The sequence below is a fragment of the Crocodylus siamensis genome, chromosome 2 (assembly GCF_052110815.1).
Source record: "Crocodylus siamensis isolate JL-2025a chromosome 2, ASM5211081v1, whole genome shotgun sequence".
NCBI lineage: Eukaryota > Metazoa > Chordata > Crocodylia > Crocodylidae > Crocodylus > Crocodylus siamensis.
The window spans coordinates 57,398,933-57,420,420 of record NC_143396.1 but is presented as its reverse complement, the minus strand read 5'-3'; the positions used below and the strand labels follow the sequence as shown (position 1 = coordinate 57,420,420).

At 39.6% G+C, this 21,488-nt stretch overlaps 1 protein-coding gene across 6 annotated transcripts in view; it reads left to right on the top strand.

Moving 5' to 3' along the window:
* Positions 1-21,488, top strand: part of CLOCK (clock circadian regulator) — a 105,326-nt gene that overhangs the window by 68,330 nt on the left and 15,508 nt on the right. For 4 of the 6 annotated variants that reach the window (XM_090035948.1, XM_090035947.1, XM_090035951.1 and 1 more), the window contains 12 exons: positions 541-630; positions 2,400-2,520; positions 3,164-3,277; positions 4,726-4,844; positions 11,765-11,847; positions 12,040-12,146; positions 13,103-13,250; positions 13,429-13,504; positions 14,089-14,230; positions 16,109-16,209; positions 17,231-17,320; positions 19,587-19,745. In XM_090035948.1, coding sequence (XP_089892074.1) covers positions 541-630; positions 2,400-2,520; positions 3,164-3,277; positions 4,726-4,844; positions 11,765-11,847; positions 12,040-12,146; positions 13,103-13,250; positions 13,429-13,504; positions 14,089-14,230; positions 16,109-16,209; positions 17,231-17,320; positions 19,587-19,745 — 1,350 coding nt within the window. The remainder of the gene's footprint in view (positions 1-540; positions 631-2,399; positions 2,521-3,163; positions 3,278-4,725; positions 4,845-11,764; positions 11,848-12,039; positions 12,147-13,102; positions 13,251-13,428; positions 13,505-14,088; positions 14,231-16,108; positions 16,210-17,230; positions 17,321-19,586; positions 19,746-21,488) is intronic. The other 2 variants (XM_090035949.1, XM_090035952.1) reach the window with 1 other exon arrangement.

The window sequence follows — 21,488 nt, the reverse complement described above, 5'->3', positions numbered from 1 at the left end:
TTGTAAATTAAAAAGATTATTCTTCATTCTGAGTTTCTTCGAAAAGTTTTTGAACTTCAAAGATTTTGATAATAAAAATCTATCAGTTTTTCTTCCTACCCCTTTTATTCCTTTTTCTCTTCCTTGTCTTGGGTTTATTTTGCTGCCTTTTCTTGCTTTCCTGTTTGTTCCATTCCTGTTTGGCTTTTCCTCCCACCTTTCTCAGGCCATGTTCTTTTTAAACAGTAAAAGTCTTAGTAGGCTGAAGGTAGGAGAAGAGGGAAACATGCACTGCTATAAGTTAGATCTATTTTCTGAGTTAAGTATACCTTTGTAAAGTATAGATGTTTCCTTGAGAGAAGAATAGCATGGAAATTATAATGATAATGCTGATAGAGTAGAAATGATATTCAAAAGCCTTAGTGGGAACAACAGTTACTCTTGTCAGAGTAAATTACAATTAAATCAATCTAGCCTTCATTCCTATGTTAAATATAGATTCTTTTATTTCTGTCATGTACTGTTTCTTTTCATTTAACTGCCCATTATGTTTAATTTCAGGCTCTTGATGGGTTTTTTTTAGCAATCATGACAGATGGAAGTATAATATATGTGTCTGAAAGTGTAACTCCCTTACTTGAACATTTACCAGTAAGTATAAACTGATTCCAATAAGATATCGGAATTGCCACAAGTGCCATTAACCTTCCATCTTTTAAGGCACCAGGAGCACAGACGATGTAATTCTCTGATTTTTGTCCAACAGTTCTTTCCTTTGTTGTTTACCTGTCCTCAGTTTTAACCACCCCTGTTGGAAAAGTGGAATATACAGTCCAGAACTTTTCTGAAGCTACAGTCATCAGCTGAGACCTCAGATAGAAGTATGCTAGGTCACTGGTGCCCAACTTTCTGACCCTGCAGGCCTAATGAGCATTACAAGGATTTGGTAAACTTGGGCCATGTTGTCCAGCCCATGGTGCTCCCTCTGGGTCTTGAAATTTGTCAAAAGGGGAGTGGCAATTGACGCTGCGACCAGTTTTCCACTGCCAAATTTCCAGATCTGTGGGAAACCCTGCAGCTTGGATGACATGGCTTGGAGAGCTAAATGTGACACATGGGTTGAGCACCAGATATTTTGATACGTTTGAAATTACCTCTGAAACTCATCTGTGCTTATCATTATTTCTCAGTCTCGGGCCCTATAAAGAACAAATATACTGTGGCTTATACTGCTTTTCTAGCCAGACTCATTTTTTGTATTTGTATTGCATTTCATTCTTTTTTTTTTAAATTTGTATTGTTTTACCTCATTGATATATTTAACTCTGTAGTCCGCTGTAGGCTTTGTCACTTGGTTTCAAAGACTACACCCCCAAAGCAAATAGCAAGACAGAGCTCGCTTAGGGACCTATACACGTGCAGCGAGGCTGTTCCAACGTGCTGTAATTACAGCACATTGGAGCAGACTTGTTTAATTGCGTCTACTGGTAATTATTGCGCTCCAGCAGACTCCAGCATCTCTTACATCAATGTCCTAGGGCTGAAAAATGATGGTGGGGATGCTTTAATTAAAGCTTATTCGACGAGTTTGGAAGTGCCGTCCGCCACCATTTTTCAGCACAGGAACACTGATACATGAGGCGCTCCAGGCACTTTAAGTAAAGCAGCCCTCAGAGCCACTCTAATTAGAGCGCCCCCTTCTCCCAAGCACATGTATAAACACCTCTTGTGTACAGACATTTTTAGAATGAGAACTTATCTAAAATGAAAGCATTGAAATAACTTGATTTTAAGCATAAATAGAATTAAAAAGTTGCCCTGGTTCAAAAACTTAATTATGGAGGTTCAACTTCCCTTTTCTTTTAAATTCAGTTTTTAGTTTTTAAAGTGTATTTCACACAATTTTTCCCTTGGACATTTAGTTCATGTACTTATGCACAGAAGTAGTATATGATAATTCTTTTGTTCTTGGTAACACTTTTCATACATAGGTTTTATTTGTTAAATACTTTGTACATACTTAAACACAGAAAAGGGCATACAATTGATAATATGTATTCGTATAAGTGTGTGTGTTTTTGTTCTTACGTAGTGGGTGCCACCAAGAGGTGACAATGTGTACTGGTATTTTAAATCAACAGTACATAATTAGACTTTGATTCTCCAGTATTGTAAATGATTGCAGCCAGGAAAGGTGAAGCAGGTTTCATATTTTCATATGTATAATGTTTTTACAGTAATTTTTATAATGTGACCTTTTCTTGCAAAATATTCTTCTGTCCCTCATAAGGTAGTTTTGATAATTCTGTAATGTTTTGTATATCTGTGTTCTTTCCTGAGTTGTTTAATTATTCTGCATTAAAAAGTTGTCATGTTTTGTATTATTAAAATATTTCTTATTTTTTTTCCCCCTTTCTCAGTCTGATCTTGTGGATCAGAGTATATTTAATTTTGTCCCAGAGGGAGAACACTCAGAAGTTTATAAAATACTGTCTAATCATCTGCCGGAAAGTGATTCATTGACCCCAGAATATTTAAAATGTAAGTTGTAGTGCTGAAAACATTGCTGGATGTTAAACTTGGTCCTGTTTTCTTTAGAGACACGACTTTGATTTCAATGGAAATACCTGGGTAAGGCCTCCAGAATAAATTGTGTGTCTTGAGGACAGAGACAAATTTATGTTCAGATTATTCTGTGAATTAAATCAATACTGCATTCTGAAAATCTCACACAACCAGGTTGACATTGTATATCATAAACGCTTACAATATTTTGAAGAATTATCTCTTCTCTATATAATATATATTCACTGTCCTAGATTTGGAAAGGATAAAGACCTGTTATGTTGTACTGTTTTGGACTTGTACCTCATGCACTTCCCTGAAGCAGGCTGCTGCTGAAAGCCTCTTTAAAAATTGTTCCCCTCTTTTTTGGATTCTTTGGAGAGTACAAGTATAGAGAGCTCTGTTGAGCCCTTCCACATCCAAATCCTCTAAAATCTCCTCTCCACTGTGTTGCTTAATTCCACGATGGAGAAAAATAGCAGCCTGTGGCCATTTTTCTCTATAGCAGCATTTACAGTAATGTCTATGAATCATGTATGCTAATTATTATTGCTTTCATTTGCATGCCAACTGGTGCGTGTATCATCTTGTATACAGCCTTTTCATTCTATTGTTTCAGCAAAAAATCAGCTAGAATTCTGTTGCCATATGCTACGAGGAACAATAGACCCAAAGGAGCAAACTACATATGAATATGTAAAGTTTATAGGAAATTTCAAGTGTTTGAACAATAGTAAGTAATCATAAACATGTTATTGAAATATTTTTAAAGCATTTACCAAATTTTGCGAATTAGAAACTGTTTGTGCAAGTTTGAGAATACTAAGAATACTTGGGTATTTATTTTGGAAGATTATAGATGATACAGGATAGTGTTATTTGTATACTGTATTATTGACAGAGGATAATATTTTTATATATGGGGTCTATCTAAGCAGATTGAATTTAAAGTAAAACTGCCTGGCAGCTTCATAATATCGTCTATCAGAGAGAATGTTCACTGAAGTATTTTATGAACATTTTACAGTCAAAGAAATTGGGGTAAAGTGAAATTTAGGCCAATACTTTCAAACTGGTGTGCTTGAATTTAAGTGTCTAAATTCATATTTAGGCATATAATCTAAGCAAGTTGACTTCCAGAAGTACTGAATACTTCATCAACTTCCAGTGAGTTGAGAATTGAAACATAGATCTCCTTACTCACAATGCCATGCTTTAATTAAAAACTGTCCTCTGTACAGGTCAGGCCAGAGGAGTAGGTTCTTAAAAGTTTGATAACAGAAACACAGCAAAACCAAAGCCAAAAATAGTATCTGGTAAATGGGCCTGTATTTTTTTTTGCATGGTATCAAGAGAGTAGGAGAATTTATTCCTTAGATGCAGTATTTGTCCTGCAGAATATGAAAAGTTGAGCAGGAGAGGGGACTACCAGAGCTGCTATATATTTTGTAAGTAAATGTATTCTGCATTAGAAAAATCCTGTTTTGGATAAACTTGCAAATTCTACATGACATTTAACAAAAAATATTCAATTATAGAATTAGGATATATTGTGTTACCTGCTGGTTTCAGAAAAGTATGGTATAGGAAGTGGAGGTGTAACCAGCCATAAAGAGATGTTTATTCTGCACTAGATACCCGTATTTTTCCCCATGTAGAAGGATCAGTGGGACCCTGAGCTGTTCCATTAATAAAATGGATAGTATCATCTCAGTGTGATCAATGCCTTGATAAGAAGGCTTGGTAATGGTACAAGAGAAGGGCTGTAATGATTTTACTTCAGGACTTTACTGGGGCTTATCAACATTCAGAAATATAAAAGTATTTTGAAAGTTTTAAAATAAGCTTCCCATTTAAGAAGATTACTAGTAAGAACACTGCAGCTTTCACTGGTTTGTTAAAGACATCCATTATCTATTATTTAATTTTTTGAACTCCAGTTTTAGTTTGAAGAAGCTTCTTGCTGGTTTCGGTAACATGCCACATAGTATTAAATTATATGGCATGAATATGTTTTTAGCACAGCTTTATTTATAATTCAAGGTAAACCATATAGTACCTTACAATAGATGCATTGAGATTTAACTGTTGTTGGGACTTCTGCTCTGTCACTTTGACTATATGCTGCCACATATTTTTGTAGCTAATGATGCTGATCTTTCCTATTCCATTTTCCTGCAGTGCCTAACTCAGCACACAATGGTTATGAAGGAACTATTCAGCGGTCCCATAGGCCTTCATATGAAGACAAAGTTTGCTTTGTAGCTACAGTAAGGTTAGCTACACCTCAGTTTATCAAGGTATGCACCAGTGGGGGAAAAAAGCTGTATGACTTTGACATTTACATGTAGCGCAGAAAACACTTCTTGTGGACAGAATAACTCTTACAAGAGGTCAGATTATGAAATTTTCAGTAAGAGTGACTATCACTTTAAGTACTGCTAATGCATATTCACCATGAAACTTTCTACATAAAACTGAATGTTTATCTGTTACTTGTTTAACGTTTGCACCAAGTTAGTTGTTAAGCAACTTCATTTGGCATTTCCATCAATATTAAGAATCCTATAAAATCTAATGAATTGCAAATTAGCATTTTCAAATTAAAATTAATAAATTTGTGATTGATACTGTGTGTGCCCACATACACATAACAGTATTATGTGTTATGTATATATGATAATTCAAAAATAGGAGTGGAAGGGGCTTCAAATTAATCTAGTCCCAATCCCTTGATCAGGACAGAAATACCTTGTCTAAATTATTCCAGACACATGTTTGTCTAACCCAGGGTGGGCAAAATGGTGGAACCAGCCAGTGGCTAGATTCCATTTCCCAGCAGCCCCTGCCCATGTTGCTGTGGCCACTTTCCATAAAGAGCCCAACAACAGAACTGTAACAGCACAGGGCCAGGGTTTTCATGGAGACCTGCCCCAGCAGCGCTGGCAGGGCATGTGGCTGGGTGGAGTGTGCTCCGGGGTCGGGGCTGGGATCTTGCAGTGATGACAGCATGGTCCGGAGCCAGGGCAGAGCCACAATCCTCTGCCTGTACAACCCTGCCTGAGGTGTCTGGGTAACGGATCTCTCTGCTGCTCCAGCTGTGGAGCACACTGTCACGGTCACAATATCCCAGCCCCAGAGCAGCACCCCACCCAGCCACACACCCTGCCAGCACTGTTGGGGCCAGTCTGTGGAAACCCTAGCCCTGTGCTGTCAAGGCCCTGCGGCTGCTGGAGTCTCTATGGAAACCAGCTGCAATGACGGGGGTAGGGACTGCTGGGAAATGGAGTCCACCCCAGGTCCGATCTGGCCCATAGGCCAGACTTGGCCCACCCTGGTCTAGCCTGTAGTTAAAAACTTCCAATGATGGAGTTTCCACAACCTCTAGGTAATTGGTTCCAATACTTAAGTACTTTCATAGTTAAAAAGATCTTCCTAATACCAAACCTAAATCTCCCTTCTTGCAGACTTATAGCTTATTCTGTCCCCTGTAACCTCTGAGAATAGTCTGTTGTTATCCTATCTCACCTCTCAGGTACTTAGATGGTTATCAAACCCCCCTGCTCAGTCTTCTCTATTCCACAGTCTAAATAATTTCAGTTTTTGAACCTTTCCTCATAAGTTATGTTTCCCAGATCTCTAATAATTGTTATCACTGTCTACTAGACTCTTCCTAATTTTTGTTCATGTCTTCCTTGAAGTGAAGTGCCCAAACCTAGACACAGCACTCCAGGTAATGCTAAATAAAGGGGAAAAATCTCATCCCTTGACTATCAGGGAACAGTCCTATTAATACAGCAAAATATGCTATTGTCTATTTTTTTCGGCAAGATCATAGCGTTAGCTCATATTCAGCCTATAGTCCTCTATAACCTCCAAGTTCTTTTCATGTAATATTGCAACTGTCACGTGTGTATAAGCCTGTTTTCATACTATTGAGCTATAAATGGGCCAAACTTTACTTTTGGATGGAGCAAATTCAGTAAAACCTCTTTCAAAACTGCTCCAAGTATACATTTTGTTTATACCCTCAGTTCTCTCCTCCAATCCACAAATGGAGATACTGAGCTCTACTGGACCCATGGCAGCACCTAGGGAGCCCAGCTTGATCTCTCTTCCCAGTTGGGCATTGAGCCATTGATTGTAGCATCTCACAGGCTGGATAAGTTTTGATGATAGGGATGATGGAGTAGCATTCCTACATTACAGTAGGGTTGGATCAGGTGAGACTCAAATCCCCTTCAATCCTATGGGTGTGTGTGGATGTGCAGAGCCGCTGCTGCAATGTGCTGTAATGACAGTATGGGGGCGCTGCTCTGATGCGCTGTAATTACAGTGCATCAGAGCAGACTTGATTACTCTGTGTCTCATGTGAGAATCCACATCTCTTGCATTGAACGAGCTTTAGTTAAAGTGCTCCCAATGCCGTTTTAAAGCGCAGGATGCTGAATACATGAGATGCTGCAGGCACTTTAATTAGAGTGGCTCTTGCAGCCGCTCTAATTAAAATACCGCCTATGATTCTATGCACAACTAGTGGAAACATGCTGACCCTCTCGACATAAGTGATGGAGCCACCCAACATTCCTGAGATCCTTTGTACTACACATTCTATGAATTGGAGCTCCCCAAGTTGCTTCAGACTACCCCTTGGGGCTCTTTCTATTTCATCGTGTCTGTATGGGAGCAGTTTACCTTGCTTACTAACTCCCCGGAACTTAATTGCTAAAGACCAGTGCATTCTAGGCCTTCAGTTTCATCCCCGTGCTGCCACAGCCTACCTTACCCACCTTTATTCAGGGACTTATCTTATTAGACTACATTGTTCCAAGAAGTGCAATCTGTGTTTTATCTTAATGCTGTGGAGAAAGTTCCCCTACAGCATAGAGAAAGAAGTGACTTCTATTACTTCCTTATGCCCAAAAGAAGTGAGGATCTGAGGCCTATCTTTGATTTTAAGGAAACTGAATGCTCTTAAGAAAAATTATTTATAGTTTTCCTAGTTTCTTTTATTTTTTCCTTCAGTCACAGAGACTATAAGCTGCTTTCTCTAAACAAGATGTCCATTTCCACGTAGCTGCCTTCTAAACTATGGAAAGTATCAGTTTTGTAGTTCAACCCTCATTGCCCTTATCTTGTACTATGTCTCAGAGTCTGTCAGCCCACATGATCTTAACAAAATGTATGGTATCAATGCAGCTCACCTCAGAAGAAACAGTCCAGGCATTTCTTTACCTTAAAAACTGACTGATTCAAAGATGGTCCCAACATCAACCAGGAAGCCGCACTCAGATCAAATTCAGCAGAGCAGTCATTTGTGGGGTACACCAATAAAGATTTTCTTGGCTGATACCGGTAGTCGATGGTTAACATTAATTGCTGATGCCGATCCGTTAACCAATATTTAGTAACTACTGACATAAACCTTTTTTCTGTTTGTGTCTCTGTGTGTGTTAGAAATGCAAAACACACACTTCCTGCCTGCTTCAGCCCTTGACGAGGAAGGTGGTGACCTCCTTATTCCCACACATATCTCCCTCTCACATGTGGCTCCTACCTGCAGCTGCGTTCGGAGCCCCAGAGTATGCAGCGGGCAGTGTTTGGAGTCCCAGAGCACACTGCTGCCTCAGTGTTGGTGAGCCCCGTGCAGCTGAGGTCCTGTGGCCTCTAGGGCGAAGCCGCTTTTGCAAAGGCACGTGATGGAGCAGATTGTCTCTCGTGTTACCCTGCCTGCATGCAGCCCAATGTCTCCATGCCAGTCCTGTTACTCGGCAATCCCGTGTGCACAGCGGGGGCCTATGGCAGTGGCAGCAGGAGCCAGTAATGGTCCTTTGTTGCTGAGCACAGTGTCCTGCGACCACTCCCTGGCACCCCCTCCCCCTCCTGCTGCTCGGCGGACCTGTAGTCTGCTATGGGCTTGGGCTGGCGGTGAGATGCAGGAACTGGGCTGTACTCACCAGGGTGCTCCAGGCACGCTGCCATAATTATCAGCTACAACGATGAAAAAAGCCAATAGCCGCTAATGTCATTTCTCCTTTTTTTATTGGTGCCAATCCGAGAGCCAACTGATATTGGCACACCCCTAATTATTTGTTCAAGTATAGCAACTGATTACTTATGCCAAGAGGGAATTCAGTCTATTCTAGATGCTTGTAACTACTGCTGGTCTTACCCAAGAATGAGATGTTGCCTAGACTGCAGGGACATCTGACATACTACAAATATGTGACTCAGGATACTAGATTACACACAGTGCTTGTAGGAGGACTGAGATACAAATGTTAAGCACAACTGACATCAGGAAGTCATGCTGATTCACATACATATTCAATCTCTGTTGGTCTTAGGCTTATGGAAAAGTTCACAAGGTCTTTACTCATTTTGTTTCCAACAAATCTGGTAACAGATGCATTTATGTTAGAGTGGAGAGCCAAACTGGGAGGAAGGCAGATGTAATCAGGTGTGGTAGGTATTCCGTCCCTAAAGAAAACTCCTGATGATTTGGGATTTCAAAATATGGCCATTGTATCAGTATGAATTTGTTACATCTTGGTTGGCAGCGTGGGATTGAAAGAAATAGTCTAGTTGTGGAACTTCTAAGAACCAGAAAAGTGTCTCTTTCAAAAGGTCCCACATTCTAGTAGCTTGCAATGTTCTTACAGACTTCATCAGCATGGAGAACTTTAAGAGGTTTCTGAAAAATAAGTGAGATTCATTTTCAACAAATATGAGTTCTCTGCCATTGATCTTTTTGCAACAAAAGCAAGTTTTGTTCAAAGGATGGTCAAAGCTTGGGCCTGCCTTCCGATACCATGAGATTTATGCTGTGCTATGTATTCCCACCACTTGTGCTGATCACAAAGTGTATCTTATGTCTAAAATGGGACTGTATCCACCCATCCAGAATCATCCTGGTCACCCCAGTCTGACCCAAACAGCAATGCCACTCTGCCCTTCAAATGAAGATCATTCAGCTGTCTGACAGTTGCTTATTTGGGATGTAGCTTCTACAAGATTATGAGCAGATCCTACACTCTAACCTCAGAGCCTTTGTTTCTCCGTTTTGATCTTGAGCAGCGTTTGATCTTCGAGAGGGTTGCTCTTGGAAGACAAAATGTCTTAGAATGCCAAAAAATAGGAAAAACTGTTCCAGACTGTGCTTTATGGCCAAATAAAAATTATTTAACCTTTGAATTTCTTATTGATTTTGTTCCTTCTCTTGAGGATTCATTTTAAACTCCAGAGGTCTTTAGCTCCACGAGGTTGCTTTTGGCAGGCATTTCAGCAATCCACACTCTCCAGTCCGGGAACATTCAATTTTTTTACAATCTGTGGTTTTTAGAGGTCTTATCAGAATATTCCGTTTCATGTAAGGATCCAGTCCCTGTATGAGACTTAAATCTCTTACTTGTGATCCTTTAAAACTTACGGATATCTGTATTTTTTTTCTTGGCTGCCAAACCATCACTGCAAAGGTAGCCTACTGATTGCTGCAAGTTCAGCAACAGACAAGAAAATTTTAATCTTTTGTTTTAGCTTCAGCATCTATGGAACTCTTCAAAACCTGAGACCTTCACACTACATTGTCTCCAAAGTGGTTTTGAACTTCCACCTCATTCAGACAATTCACTTAATCTCTTTCTTTTTCTTTACACATTGCATATCTGGAGGTGAGAAGATGCTATGTATATCAGATGTATGCAGAAGCCCCCTTTTTTTTACATTCACAAAATAAAGGACTTTAGAGAAAAATGGTGCCGCGGTTCATCTTCAAATAGATTTTGTTGCTCTGTCAGCAGGAATACTGCTTGCAAATCACATACAAGTGGAATCTAGATGTACACAAGCACTTGGACAAAGAAAGAAGTTCCTTATTCCTATGATAACTGTTGTTCCTCAAGAGATTTTTGTGTACTCTCTTTGATTTGTTCTCCTTTTCTGTCCTTGGGAATCCAGTGCTATAACATTTCCAGTGCAATAGAATTGGGTCGGATTGGGTGATTTATGTCCTAACAAGAGGCATGAGGTCAGGCAAAGCACCTTGAGCATCCTGGAGATATTACTACCAACAACCTTGGATTTGGGTGCCCTGGTACATGCATACTTACAAGCAGATTGTACGTGTGCACAAAACATCTTGAAAAACAAGTGAAAATAGAAGTAAATAACAATTTCTTTGTCATGCAGTTTGTTGCAGAAAACATAGCATCAGCTGTGTATAGTGCATCTCTGTGCCACTGAATCAGTTGACATTTAATATGCTATATAATATACAGTATTTACTCAAATGTAATATGAGTCTGTCCTCCCCCCAACCCCATTCCCCCAAATCAACATGGAGGAAAAAAGCCGCATGTCTTATAGCAGAAAACCCCTCCCCCCTGTTAAATACATTGTCTATCATTAAACTTCTGCTAGGTTTTATTTCAGTCATGGAAATCAAATGAGAAACTGATTGAATGTAGACCATGCTGAGCGTGCCCATAAAACACTTGGCCTACATTGGACAAGTACTCCAATAGAAACCCCTTCTTTTTTCGGTTATCTTTAAAAAAACAAAACAACAAACAGGTAGTTGCTTCCCCAGGAGGGAACTGGCACTGGGCCTGGAGGTACTGCAGTACCAGGCCTGTACCAGGAGACCAGAACAAGCCCTGACATCCTCCCCTTGGTGCCAGAAATGCTGGATCTTAGCCAAAAGGCCAGGGTGCTGATGGAAACCTCTGTGTGTGTGTGTGTGTGTGTGTGTGTGTGTGTGTGCATGCTTGCATGGCCCTTAAAAAAACAAAACAAAAAAAACCAAGTGGGTGGAATTGGACCAGGCTGTCCTGTACCTCATCTGCATATCAAAATTTGAAAGGTCCCAGAACTTGTGACAAGAACACTTAGTTCCAGTCAAAGTGGGGAGCTAATTAGCACATGGCTCCATTTTGAGGGGGGTCCTGTTGTAAGGCCATGTCCCCAGATAACTTGCTTTAATTCAATTGTTCTTTCAAACCCTGAACTTCACTTCCAGCCTGTTATGAGCAAGAATAGATTCTGGTTTTGTGTACATCTTAATGAATAAAAACAATTTTGCTGCCTGAAAATAAGAGGCACTATTTTACATTAATTTGTCTGCTGTATACTAATCTTAATTTTGAAAGAGATTTGATGTTAAAAGAGCAGTTTTAAGAAAGAGACATCACATCTTTTTCTTTTCTTTTCTTTTTTTTTTAAGGAAATGTGTACTGTTGAAGAACCCAATGAAGAATTCACATCCAGACACAGCTTAGAATGGAAGTTTCTGTTCTTGGATCACAGGTGCTATCCCTTGTGATGAATATTACATACTAACAGTCTGATTTTAATTTTTAGAGTTCACTGATTAGCATTAACTATTTAGAGTCAGGATTTAATTTTTATGAGCATTTTTTTAAGAGAACACAAACTAGATTGTAATTGGACTGAATTTTGTTTGTGTGAAAATAAAATAATAATTTCTGTATTACGTAGGGCGCCTCCAATAATAGGCTATTTACCATTTGAAGTTCTGGGGACATCAGGCTATGATTACTATCATGTGGATGACCTAGAAAATCTGGCAAAATGTCATGAACACCGTAAGTGAATGTCAAAACACTGCTACAAAAAATGTAAACATTTATGAGTTATGTGGAAGCCCTGTTTAATCATTGAGTTGAGTGGAGGGCACCAGGTGTTGTCAGAAATCCTTTATCATTCTGTCTCATGGTAAAATTAGCTGTAGCAGTAAAAATTTGTATTACAAACTTGCTTAGATTTCATTCCTGTACATTGCTAATTTTAAGATGGTAATGGACAATGCTTTTTTTTGTTTTTAAAATTATGTAACTTAAATTTAAAAATCCAACTGTGGTGTCAAGATTCCTAGTCAAAGTATTCAAATAAATTATGAAAATTTTCCTTCTACTTCTTTGAGAATTTAATTTTTAACATTTTTTTTTTCAGTTTTCCTCTCATCTGACCCTCCTTTCCCATTGTTAGCTTTATTTCTTTATTTTTTCTCTCCCACTTTTTTCAGTATCTATTCCTTTTTCTCAACATCCCTCGTCTCCTTACATTCATTGTAAAAACCCTTTTATCTACAGAATGAGTCCAACATGATTCCTAGAATCCAGAGAAAATGAGGAATGAATGAAATCTGAGTACAAGTCTGATAAGAGTACTAACAAAATTGTTTCTTGGCAGATGTCAGGATTTTCCTGTGTATAATATGAAATAAAAATGTAATAAGTGTTCAGAAAATTTGATGATGAAAATTCCTACATTTTAGCTGGAGTGTACCTTGTAAACTTAGACTTTTAAAAAATTACATTAAAATTACTTGGAGAATTCCTCTCTTACTGTTACAGATTCCCCGTTAAATTTGGTGCTGTTCGCAATGCTTATTAAAAAGAACTACTCTTTTTTCAGCTTGTTTTGAGTTATTATAATACTATTAGCCAGATATGACTGCTGTGTAATATAAATCTTTGAGTTGTTGGATCACAATTCTCATGGTATGTAAAGTAAAGATGTCTTATTTTGTATCTTTCAGTAATGCAATATGGGAAAGGAAAGTCGTGTTATTACAGGTTCCTGACAAAGGGGCAACAGTGGATTTGGCTACAAACCCATTACTATATTACTTATCATCAGTGGAATTCCAGGCCAGAGTTTATTGTCTGTACGCACACTGTAGTAAGGTAATATTTTAATTGCTAAGTAGTTCTTCTAAATAAATGGTAATTGTATTGCTGACATTTGTTAGAAATTAAGAGAACAAGATGGTATGAAACTTCCTGACCTACATTTTGTTATGGGAGAAAAGCAACGTGAACTTTTAGAGGAAATAATGTAAAAATTGTGTTTGCCTTTCTATAGCTATGCAGAAGTTCGAGCAGAAAGAAGGCGAGAACTTGGTATTGAAGAGTCTCTTCCAGAGATAACAGCAGATAAAGTGAGCTTCCCATCATCTTTTATATGCTCGCTCTCGCTGTCTCTCTCACCTCGGGTTTCTTTTTCTTTTTACTGTATATAAATATGCAGTGTGTGGGGCCTGGTTCCCAGGTCAAATTTCTACACCCCTGTGGGCCAGATCCAGTCTGCAGGGCTGTTGACTGAACATCACTGACCTAAAGACAATACTGCTTCTGCCATAAAACTCACCCAACATGATTTTTTTCTTCATCCAAAAGACATAGTATAGTTGGGTAGGAATCATTTTGTTAAAGGAGAAGGAAGTCAGTGTTGTAACACACTGACTGCTGGCATAGTACCTAGATCTTACAAGATTTGTCTTGTATGTTTTGGGGGTTTTATGGCTTTGCCTGAGATTTGCTTCACCTGGAGACAGACCCCCCAAAATGGAAATTATATGAACTTCCAGAGAATGAAAAGGATATTTCCTCTTCTACACGTTTACCTGTGAAAACTGTTGAATTTCTCCCAGATTTTCTTAAAATTTGGTAATAAGTGTTTGCTGGTTGTAATAGCTGTGTGCTGAACCACCCAATAAAACCATTGCTATTTGTACTTCTTCAGAGTCAGGACTCTGGGTCTGACAATCATATAAATACAGTAAGTCTCAAAGAAGCTTTGGAAAGATTTGATCGCAGCCCCACACCTTCTGCTTCTTCCAGGAGTTCAAGGAAATCTTCTCATACTGCAGTCTCAGATCATTCATGTAAGCATTTAACATTGAAAACAGCACTGTCTTTTTACTTCTCTACTCTTTAGGTTTTACTATTTTTATTAAATCCATATGTTGTATAGTTTCAAGCAGTTTGAATTTTGAAATTTCTCTTTTAGTAGCTCATCTGTTATTACTATGGTAGCTTGATGGCACTTCTGTACTACAAGATTGACATAGAAAATTATATTTTTATTAGAGGTGCACCAATATATTGGTGCCATATAAAATTGGCACTGATAAAAGGAAAATTAATATTATCAGCTTTTTGTGGCCAGTGTAGCCAATAATGCACTGATAAATATAATATGTCTTCCAGCCGAGGCCCCCAGACACCGTGCACATGCACACACCTGCACACATGCAGTGGCTAGGAATCCAGCTGGGTAGTATGGAGAGCAGTAGGGGTGTGCAAAAAGGGCTGTATTTGATGCGGATCCCTGTTCAGCCCGAATCGGGGACAGTGATTTGATTCGGATCACTGTCTCAATTCAATTCGGCCGAATCCAAATCTGAAGATTTGATGCGGATTCAGAGAATCAGCTATTTGGCCAGAGATACAGCTTTAAATGTTTCTTCTACATACCTTGAGGTACCAGCCATGGCTCGTGAAAGCTGCAGTGCTGGGGCAGATGGAACGTACCGCAGGAGCACGGGGGCAGTCCCTGCTTGCTTGGCAATGGCCCCCCCCCCCGCTTCCCCCCCTCCACGCCCTCCTGGCTCAACAGTTGGCTGCAGGAGGACCCTGGGTGCCCCCCTGACTCAGGAGGCACCAGTGTGGGGGGTGGGGAAGGGTCCCCCCACGCACTCCTCGGCAGACCTGGAAGTGGACCGGAATTGCTTCTGGTCTGCTTCTGGGTCCACTGCCAGGCACACTGTGGACCCCTCCCACGCTCCCATGGGATGCTCCATCCATCCTAGCATCTCATGAGCCACCTGGTACCTTAAGGCATGTAGAAAAAACATTTAAAGCTGTGTCTATGTCTGAATCATTGAATCTCTCTGAATCGATTTGGAGGATTCCAGTTTGACTCAGGGAGATTAAAGGGTCTGCTGATTCAATTCAAATTCAGAAATTCAGCTGCTGAATTTGGCTGAATCTCTGCCAAGTCAAATTAGCGACCAAAACTTTGTACAGGCCTAGAGAGCAGTGCCCTGCAGCTAAGTCTGTGGAGGGGAAGAAGCATGGGGGAGGGCAGATCGAGGTCTCCATGGTGAGGGAGGGGCTGAGGCTGGGTGGTGAATGGGACCCTGGCAGAGTAGGACAGAGCCATGGATGGCTCATCCAGGGGATCAGTGTTCTGGTGCTTAAAAATAGCAGCAGAGATGCTTGAACTAAAGCTCATTTGATAAGCTTTAGTTCAAATGTCCCGCTGCCATTTTTAAGTCCCAAAACACCATTCTCTTGGACAAACCTCCCACAGCTCCATCCCTCACCTGCCTCTGTCCTGCCCCACTCCCTCCCTCACTGTGGTGGCCTCGATCTTCCCCCCTCCATTCCTCTCCCCCTCTCCCCCCCCCAGACTTACATGCAGGGCGCTGCTCTCCACGCTGCCCAGCTGTATTCCTGTAAATTGGCTTACTGGATCGGTATCAGCCGGTATGCTGATCAGCTATCTGTATTGGCCAAGATAATCTTTATCAGTACACTCTTAATTTTTATATTTTGTACAAATAAGATGCCTTTAGAATGTCTGATATCAAAATAAAATCTTGTTTCATACTATCAGGTTATACAGTTATTTGAAATATATTTTTAAAAACTGAACCCCTTGATCTCTTGATTTGAAACTGAATTCCTTGATTTGAGAATAGAGTTGCAGGTTCAGTATGATCAACAGTGTCTCTTTGCCTTTACACTGATCATCTCAGCAACACCAACAAAGATGACAATGGACACTAGCACGCCTCCAAGACAAAATTTATCTGGCCATGAAAAGACTACACAAAGAAGATCATCACTTAGTAGCCAGGTAACTCTTTAGAGAAGCATCTCTACATTAAAATCCATTGTTTTCATTTGTTGAAGATCCTAGGTTTTGCATTAATTTTTTCTGGAGTTTGAATAGTAAGTACATGCATTTTCAGTAAGGGTATCAAAACTGTTTGTGTTTACATTAAAACGTAAGGGGACTTCACACAGGTGGGCATATGCCTAAAATGTTTTCAGGATTGAGGTCTTAATTCTGTTTTTATTCTCCTGTAACTTTTCACGCAGTAGGTATATTAAAGCTTTTAAAAAGTTACATAATTCCTGCTTCCCTGATAATAATAGAAAATGAAAACGAGCCATTTGTCATTGGCTATTTGTACCCCAATTCAGTTGCATAAGGTGGTTGTGTTTCAGGGGAACTTTTAGTATTTAAGATTTCAATTTATTTTTACAGTAATCATTATCAATTAAATATTGAAAACAAAAAGTGTCTTTGCCAGTCTTGCAAATAACATTTCTACAGCACTGCAGTTCTAAAATTCCTTCTCCCCCCTTATTTATGTTTGTTTTCTTTTGACATAGTTCTCAACACAGAAATTCATGTAATCAGTTGAACATTCATATTCATACTGCTGCATATTTCCAAACATTGCAGGGAACATTTATTTCTTAAATGATTTCCTCCTAAAATATTAAAGCATATAAATGTCCTATAGGGGTGTAGGTTGTAGCCATGTTAGTCTAAGGACATAGGCAAACAAGGTTCTTTGAGTGAATCTGATATATTTTACTAGACCAACTTAAATAGTTGGAAAAAAAATTTCTTAGCAAGCTTTTGGGTTTTTTTTAAAAACTCTTCATCAGGTTGAAGAAGTCTCTGCAGTTGGTTTGTGGTCTTCAGATTCACCCAAAGAACCTTGTCTGCCTATAAATGTCCTAAACCTTTTTTAAAAGAAAATTTACACTTTTTGCCTTCTTGAAATTGATGGTTTCCCTGAGATTATTTCCTCAAAGTGTGGCATGCACTGTACTGATTATTGTGATATACATTTAAATTGCAGTCTTTAAGCTCTCAATCCGCTGGACAACCATTAGCACAGCCAATGATGTCTCAATCTGCATCTTTACAGATCCAGCCAGGCATGTCCCAGGTATGGATTTTTATTCATATACTGACCAGCTTTTTCAGCAACAAATCAAATTTGGCTTCAGAGGATTAAAGGTCTTTCTTACTAAATTAGTTCTGATGGAAGTGTATTTTATTCAAAGCACCTTAATTTCCATTCTGTTACTTTCCTCTGTATAGGAATGATTAAATTTACCTGAAAAGAACAGATGTTCCATTGATTTTTTTTTTTTAAATGGGTACAAATAATTGTTTTTGCAGTTTGTCATTTTAACATAAAAGTACTTGATTTTTCTAAAAGATCCCTATGTCCAAATGAAAAATTACTAGTGCTAAAAAGAAGTTTTAAAAAATCTTTCCCTTAATATACCAGAGTTTAATACTCAGTTAATCCTCTTTCAGATTTGTGAGGGGGATGAGAGACTTGCAATGAAGTGGTATGATGATAGGGATCTATTCAGTAAGAAACAACTAATGTAAGGATCTTGGGCATCAGATTATGAAAACAGATTATTATAGATATCACACAGGCTTGAAAGGTATGTGCTGGTTAAATGTGATAGAAACGAAAGTGAAAGTGATGTGTTTGTTTTATATGTTGATGATTCCATAGCCTGTGGAGAAATAAGAAAGCATAATATGAATACAATCATATGAGTTCAAATCACTTTAGGGAAGGATAGGAGGCTTATCTGAGATTGAGTCTGAATGTGGATACAGGTCCCTAATGTTAGTGTGAAACTTCATGTGAGTATTTGTGGGAGACTTCAACTTCCCAGATACAGATATGATGATAGATGCTCCTAGTAATAATGATAGGATACAGTGGGGCTGAGGCTGGGGCTGGTCTGTTATTTAAAAAATAAGAACTTGTGCCATTTTAGACCAGGTTTTGGTAAATAGCAAGAATGTTAACAAAGAGGTGGTCATAAAAAAAAAAAAAAAGTGATCACAAAGTTAGTTCAATTTAAATTAAGGGTCTATAGGTCTTGAACTAAGGGTTTTGATTTCAAAATGGCACACTTAGAATTTTAGGGAACCAGGTAATGAAGCAAATAGGACTGAGAAGTGAGAGATTTAAATGTAGAAAGGGCTTGGAAGTTCTTTAACTCAAAAATGCAAAAACTATCTGCATCTTAACTCAGGAAAGTGTGGGAAGTACTTGATGAAAGGGTCTCCAAACCAAGCTGGATGAATTATTCCAAGAGGTTGTTAGGATAAGCAGAGAGCACAAAAGGAAGATGGAGAAGGGTTTGAATCAGGAAAAAATCCTGTATTTAACACATGAGAAAATGTAGGGATAATATGAAAGTAGTTATGAAGTCACAGTGAGTTAGGCCTAGCTGCATAAATTTAAATAGCAAATGGCTCTTCAACCATACAATTTAAAGGGAGAACCAGAAAAGAGCAAGTGTGGTCATTATGCAATGGTAGATTAAAGATAATATAGGTATTAATATAGAATGTAAATTAATGTTTTGCCTCACTTTTCAGTAAGGAAATGATGTGAAATGGGAGAAGGCAGATCAATAATGTGAAGCAGGGCATGGAAATGGAAAATTTCACATCCAGGGTGGAAACAAGACTCCAAATGTTCTCAAGACAAGGAAACTGAATGATGATTGATTAACTGCTTGCCCACCCTGTAGGCATTGTTGGGACAGAAACCTTGCTTATCTGTAGAGATCCTGGTTTTTTCTGATTAAAAAAAATCCCCAATTTTTGGATGAAAAAAGTAACCCAAAATCCACCTTCTCCTGTGATTAAAATGAAATGTCACTAATACATAGATGCATATATAGTGGTGTTTCATTTTAATCTTGGAAAAATATGATTTTTGGGTTACTTTTTTAAATCTGAAGATTGGGATTTATTAACAGAGAAAACCAGGATCCCTGCTTATCTGAAAGACTGCATGGTAATGCTAAAAGTCAGCTGATGCTAGCTATCTTGAAGGATGTACAATTAAGTGTTTTTTCTCATTCGGGATGCATATGGTGCCTAACTAATAATTCAGGCTTTCTTTTGTGAGGATGGGATTATTTGAGCACAAGCCAGCTTCTTTTGCTTTTGAGTTTTCCTTAGCAGGCAGTCAATCTAATATTAAATCTACAAAGTGCTTATATTTACGCATTGTTCCTTGAGCCTGCAACAGATGATGTGCCTGTAGCATGATACTAGGTGAGGCTTGGCTTTTGCTGCTGTTATGGAGGGGTTGGTTTTATCTTTTTGCAGATAAAATAGAGTATGTTTCTGATTTAAGTTTTTTAAACCTATGCCTTGCACTGCAGCCTATGTTTCAGTTTTCAGCTCAGTTAGGAGCTATGCAGCACCTGAAGGACCAATTAGAGCAAAGAACGCGAATGATAGAGGCAAATATTCATCGACAGCAAGAAGAGTTGCGGAAGATTCAAGAACAGCTTCAACTGGTCCATGGTCAAGGACTTCAGGTGGGTTACGGTTTAATTAAACATAGATCCTGAGTGAAACTCAGGCAGTTCTTAAGCATCTATATTACAGAGTTATATCCTCAAAATTCTTATTCAGTTACTGTCTAAACTTGGAGATGCACAACTTTGTAGGCAGTGAAACTTTTAACATTAAATTTCCCCATGGTTGGCACTTTCTGTAGTACTTAGGTCTGGAAAAAGCTAAAATACTAAAGCCCTGGAAATGGGTAGGACTTATTAGGCACTCATGTCCTTGGCATTTACTTCTGGCTTTTCTCCAGTTAGGGATGTTGCCTTTTGTGAATACCATTTTGGGAGGCCTAACTCTTTCCATGTCTGGTTTAGGAAACAACATGTCTAAAGCTATGTCTATGCCTTGGGGGGATGCTGCTGTTTTAACTAAGGGCATTTTTACATGTGCTCTAGGGTTGGGGGAGGGAGGAGCACTCTAATTAACACACCTGGAGGATCTCATGCATCAGTGTTTCCATGCTTCAAAATAAGCAACAGAAGCACTTTACCTAAGGCTCATCAAACAAGCTTTAGTTAAAGCACCCCTCCTGGCATTTTGAAGCATGGGTATGCTGATATACAAGACGTGGAGGCTGCTTGAGCGTAGTAATTGCCACACTCCATCAGACTTGATTAATTGAATCTGCTCCAATGCACTGTAATTATAGCGCATTGGAACAGCCTCCAGGCTCTTGTACAGGCAGACCAAGACAGCTGGAGCCCCGGGAATAGAAGCAAGCAGAGTTATTCTCATATGAGGATTTTGCTAGGAGAGCTTATATCAGCTACAGGGCACTACCTTTTCATACCATTAGCCAGCAGTCCTGCAGGGAGAGCTTTGTAATGTAGTTAAGTTCTGTGGACTCTACTGCAGAGGCCAAGCAGCTAAAAGCTAAGCACTTTGACATTGAGTGCCGTATCATTTGAGATCCCTTTCTTTTACCTAGTGGGTGCATCTACATGAGATGCTTTACTGCACAGCAGACTCATTTTCTGCGCAGTAAAGCATTGCCGTCTATACGTGCATGGCAGTTAGGGCACAGTAGACTAATGTACTGTGCTGCTGGATAGTTGCATTAGATACAAGTGGTATCTGACAGTGCAGTAAATTACTGTACTTAAATGCACGTGTAGACAGTGACATTAGGATTTGTTTACTCTGGCTCAAATTGAGCTGAAGTATATTCAGTCACATTAATTGTATATGTAGACACTGGAGGTGCACCAGTACATTGGTCTGATATCGGATTGGTCCCGATATAAAGAAAATTGTCTATGTTGGATATCAGCCTCATGGGGCCAATAATTTGGCCAGTAAATGTCCGTGCTGCACGCAGCCTCAGCACAGCACTCAAGCAGCTAGGAGCACAGCCCGGCAATGTGGAGAGCTGCCACCAGCTGGTAAGTCAGAAGGGGGAGGGGCATGGGGGGGCAAATCAGTACCCCCCCCATCGTGAGGGAGGGAATAGGCACTGCCCAGAGGGGGGAGGGGGCCCACAAGATGGAGTCATGACTTGGGTGGGGGCAGCTCCTGCTGCTGCTTGTAAGCAGGGGCAGGGGAGCATGTGCCCCTGGATCTGCGTGATGCAGGGCTGACTGCAAGCCCCACCTCCATGCAAGCACTGGAAAAAGCTGTGGCTACACCGGGTAGTGGTGCGCCTGGGAGTGGAGCTGCAGCAAAATTTGGGGTGGTTGCATCCTCCTCCCAGCGCCATGAGAGCCTGCTCCAAG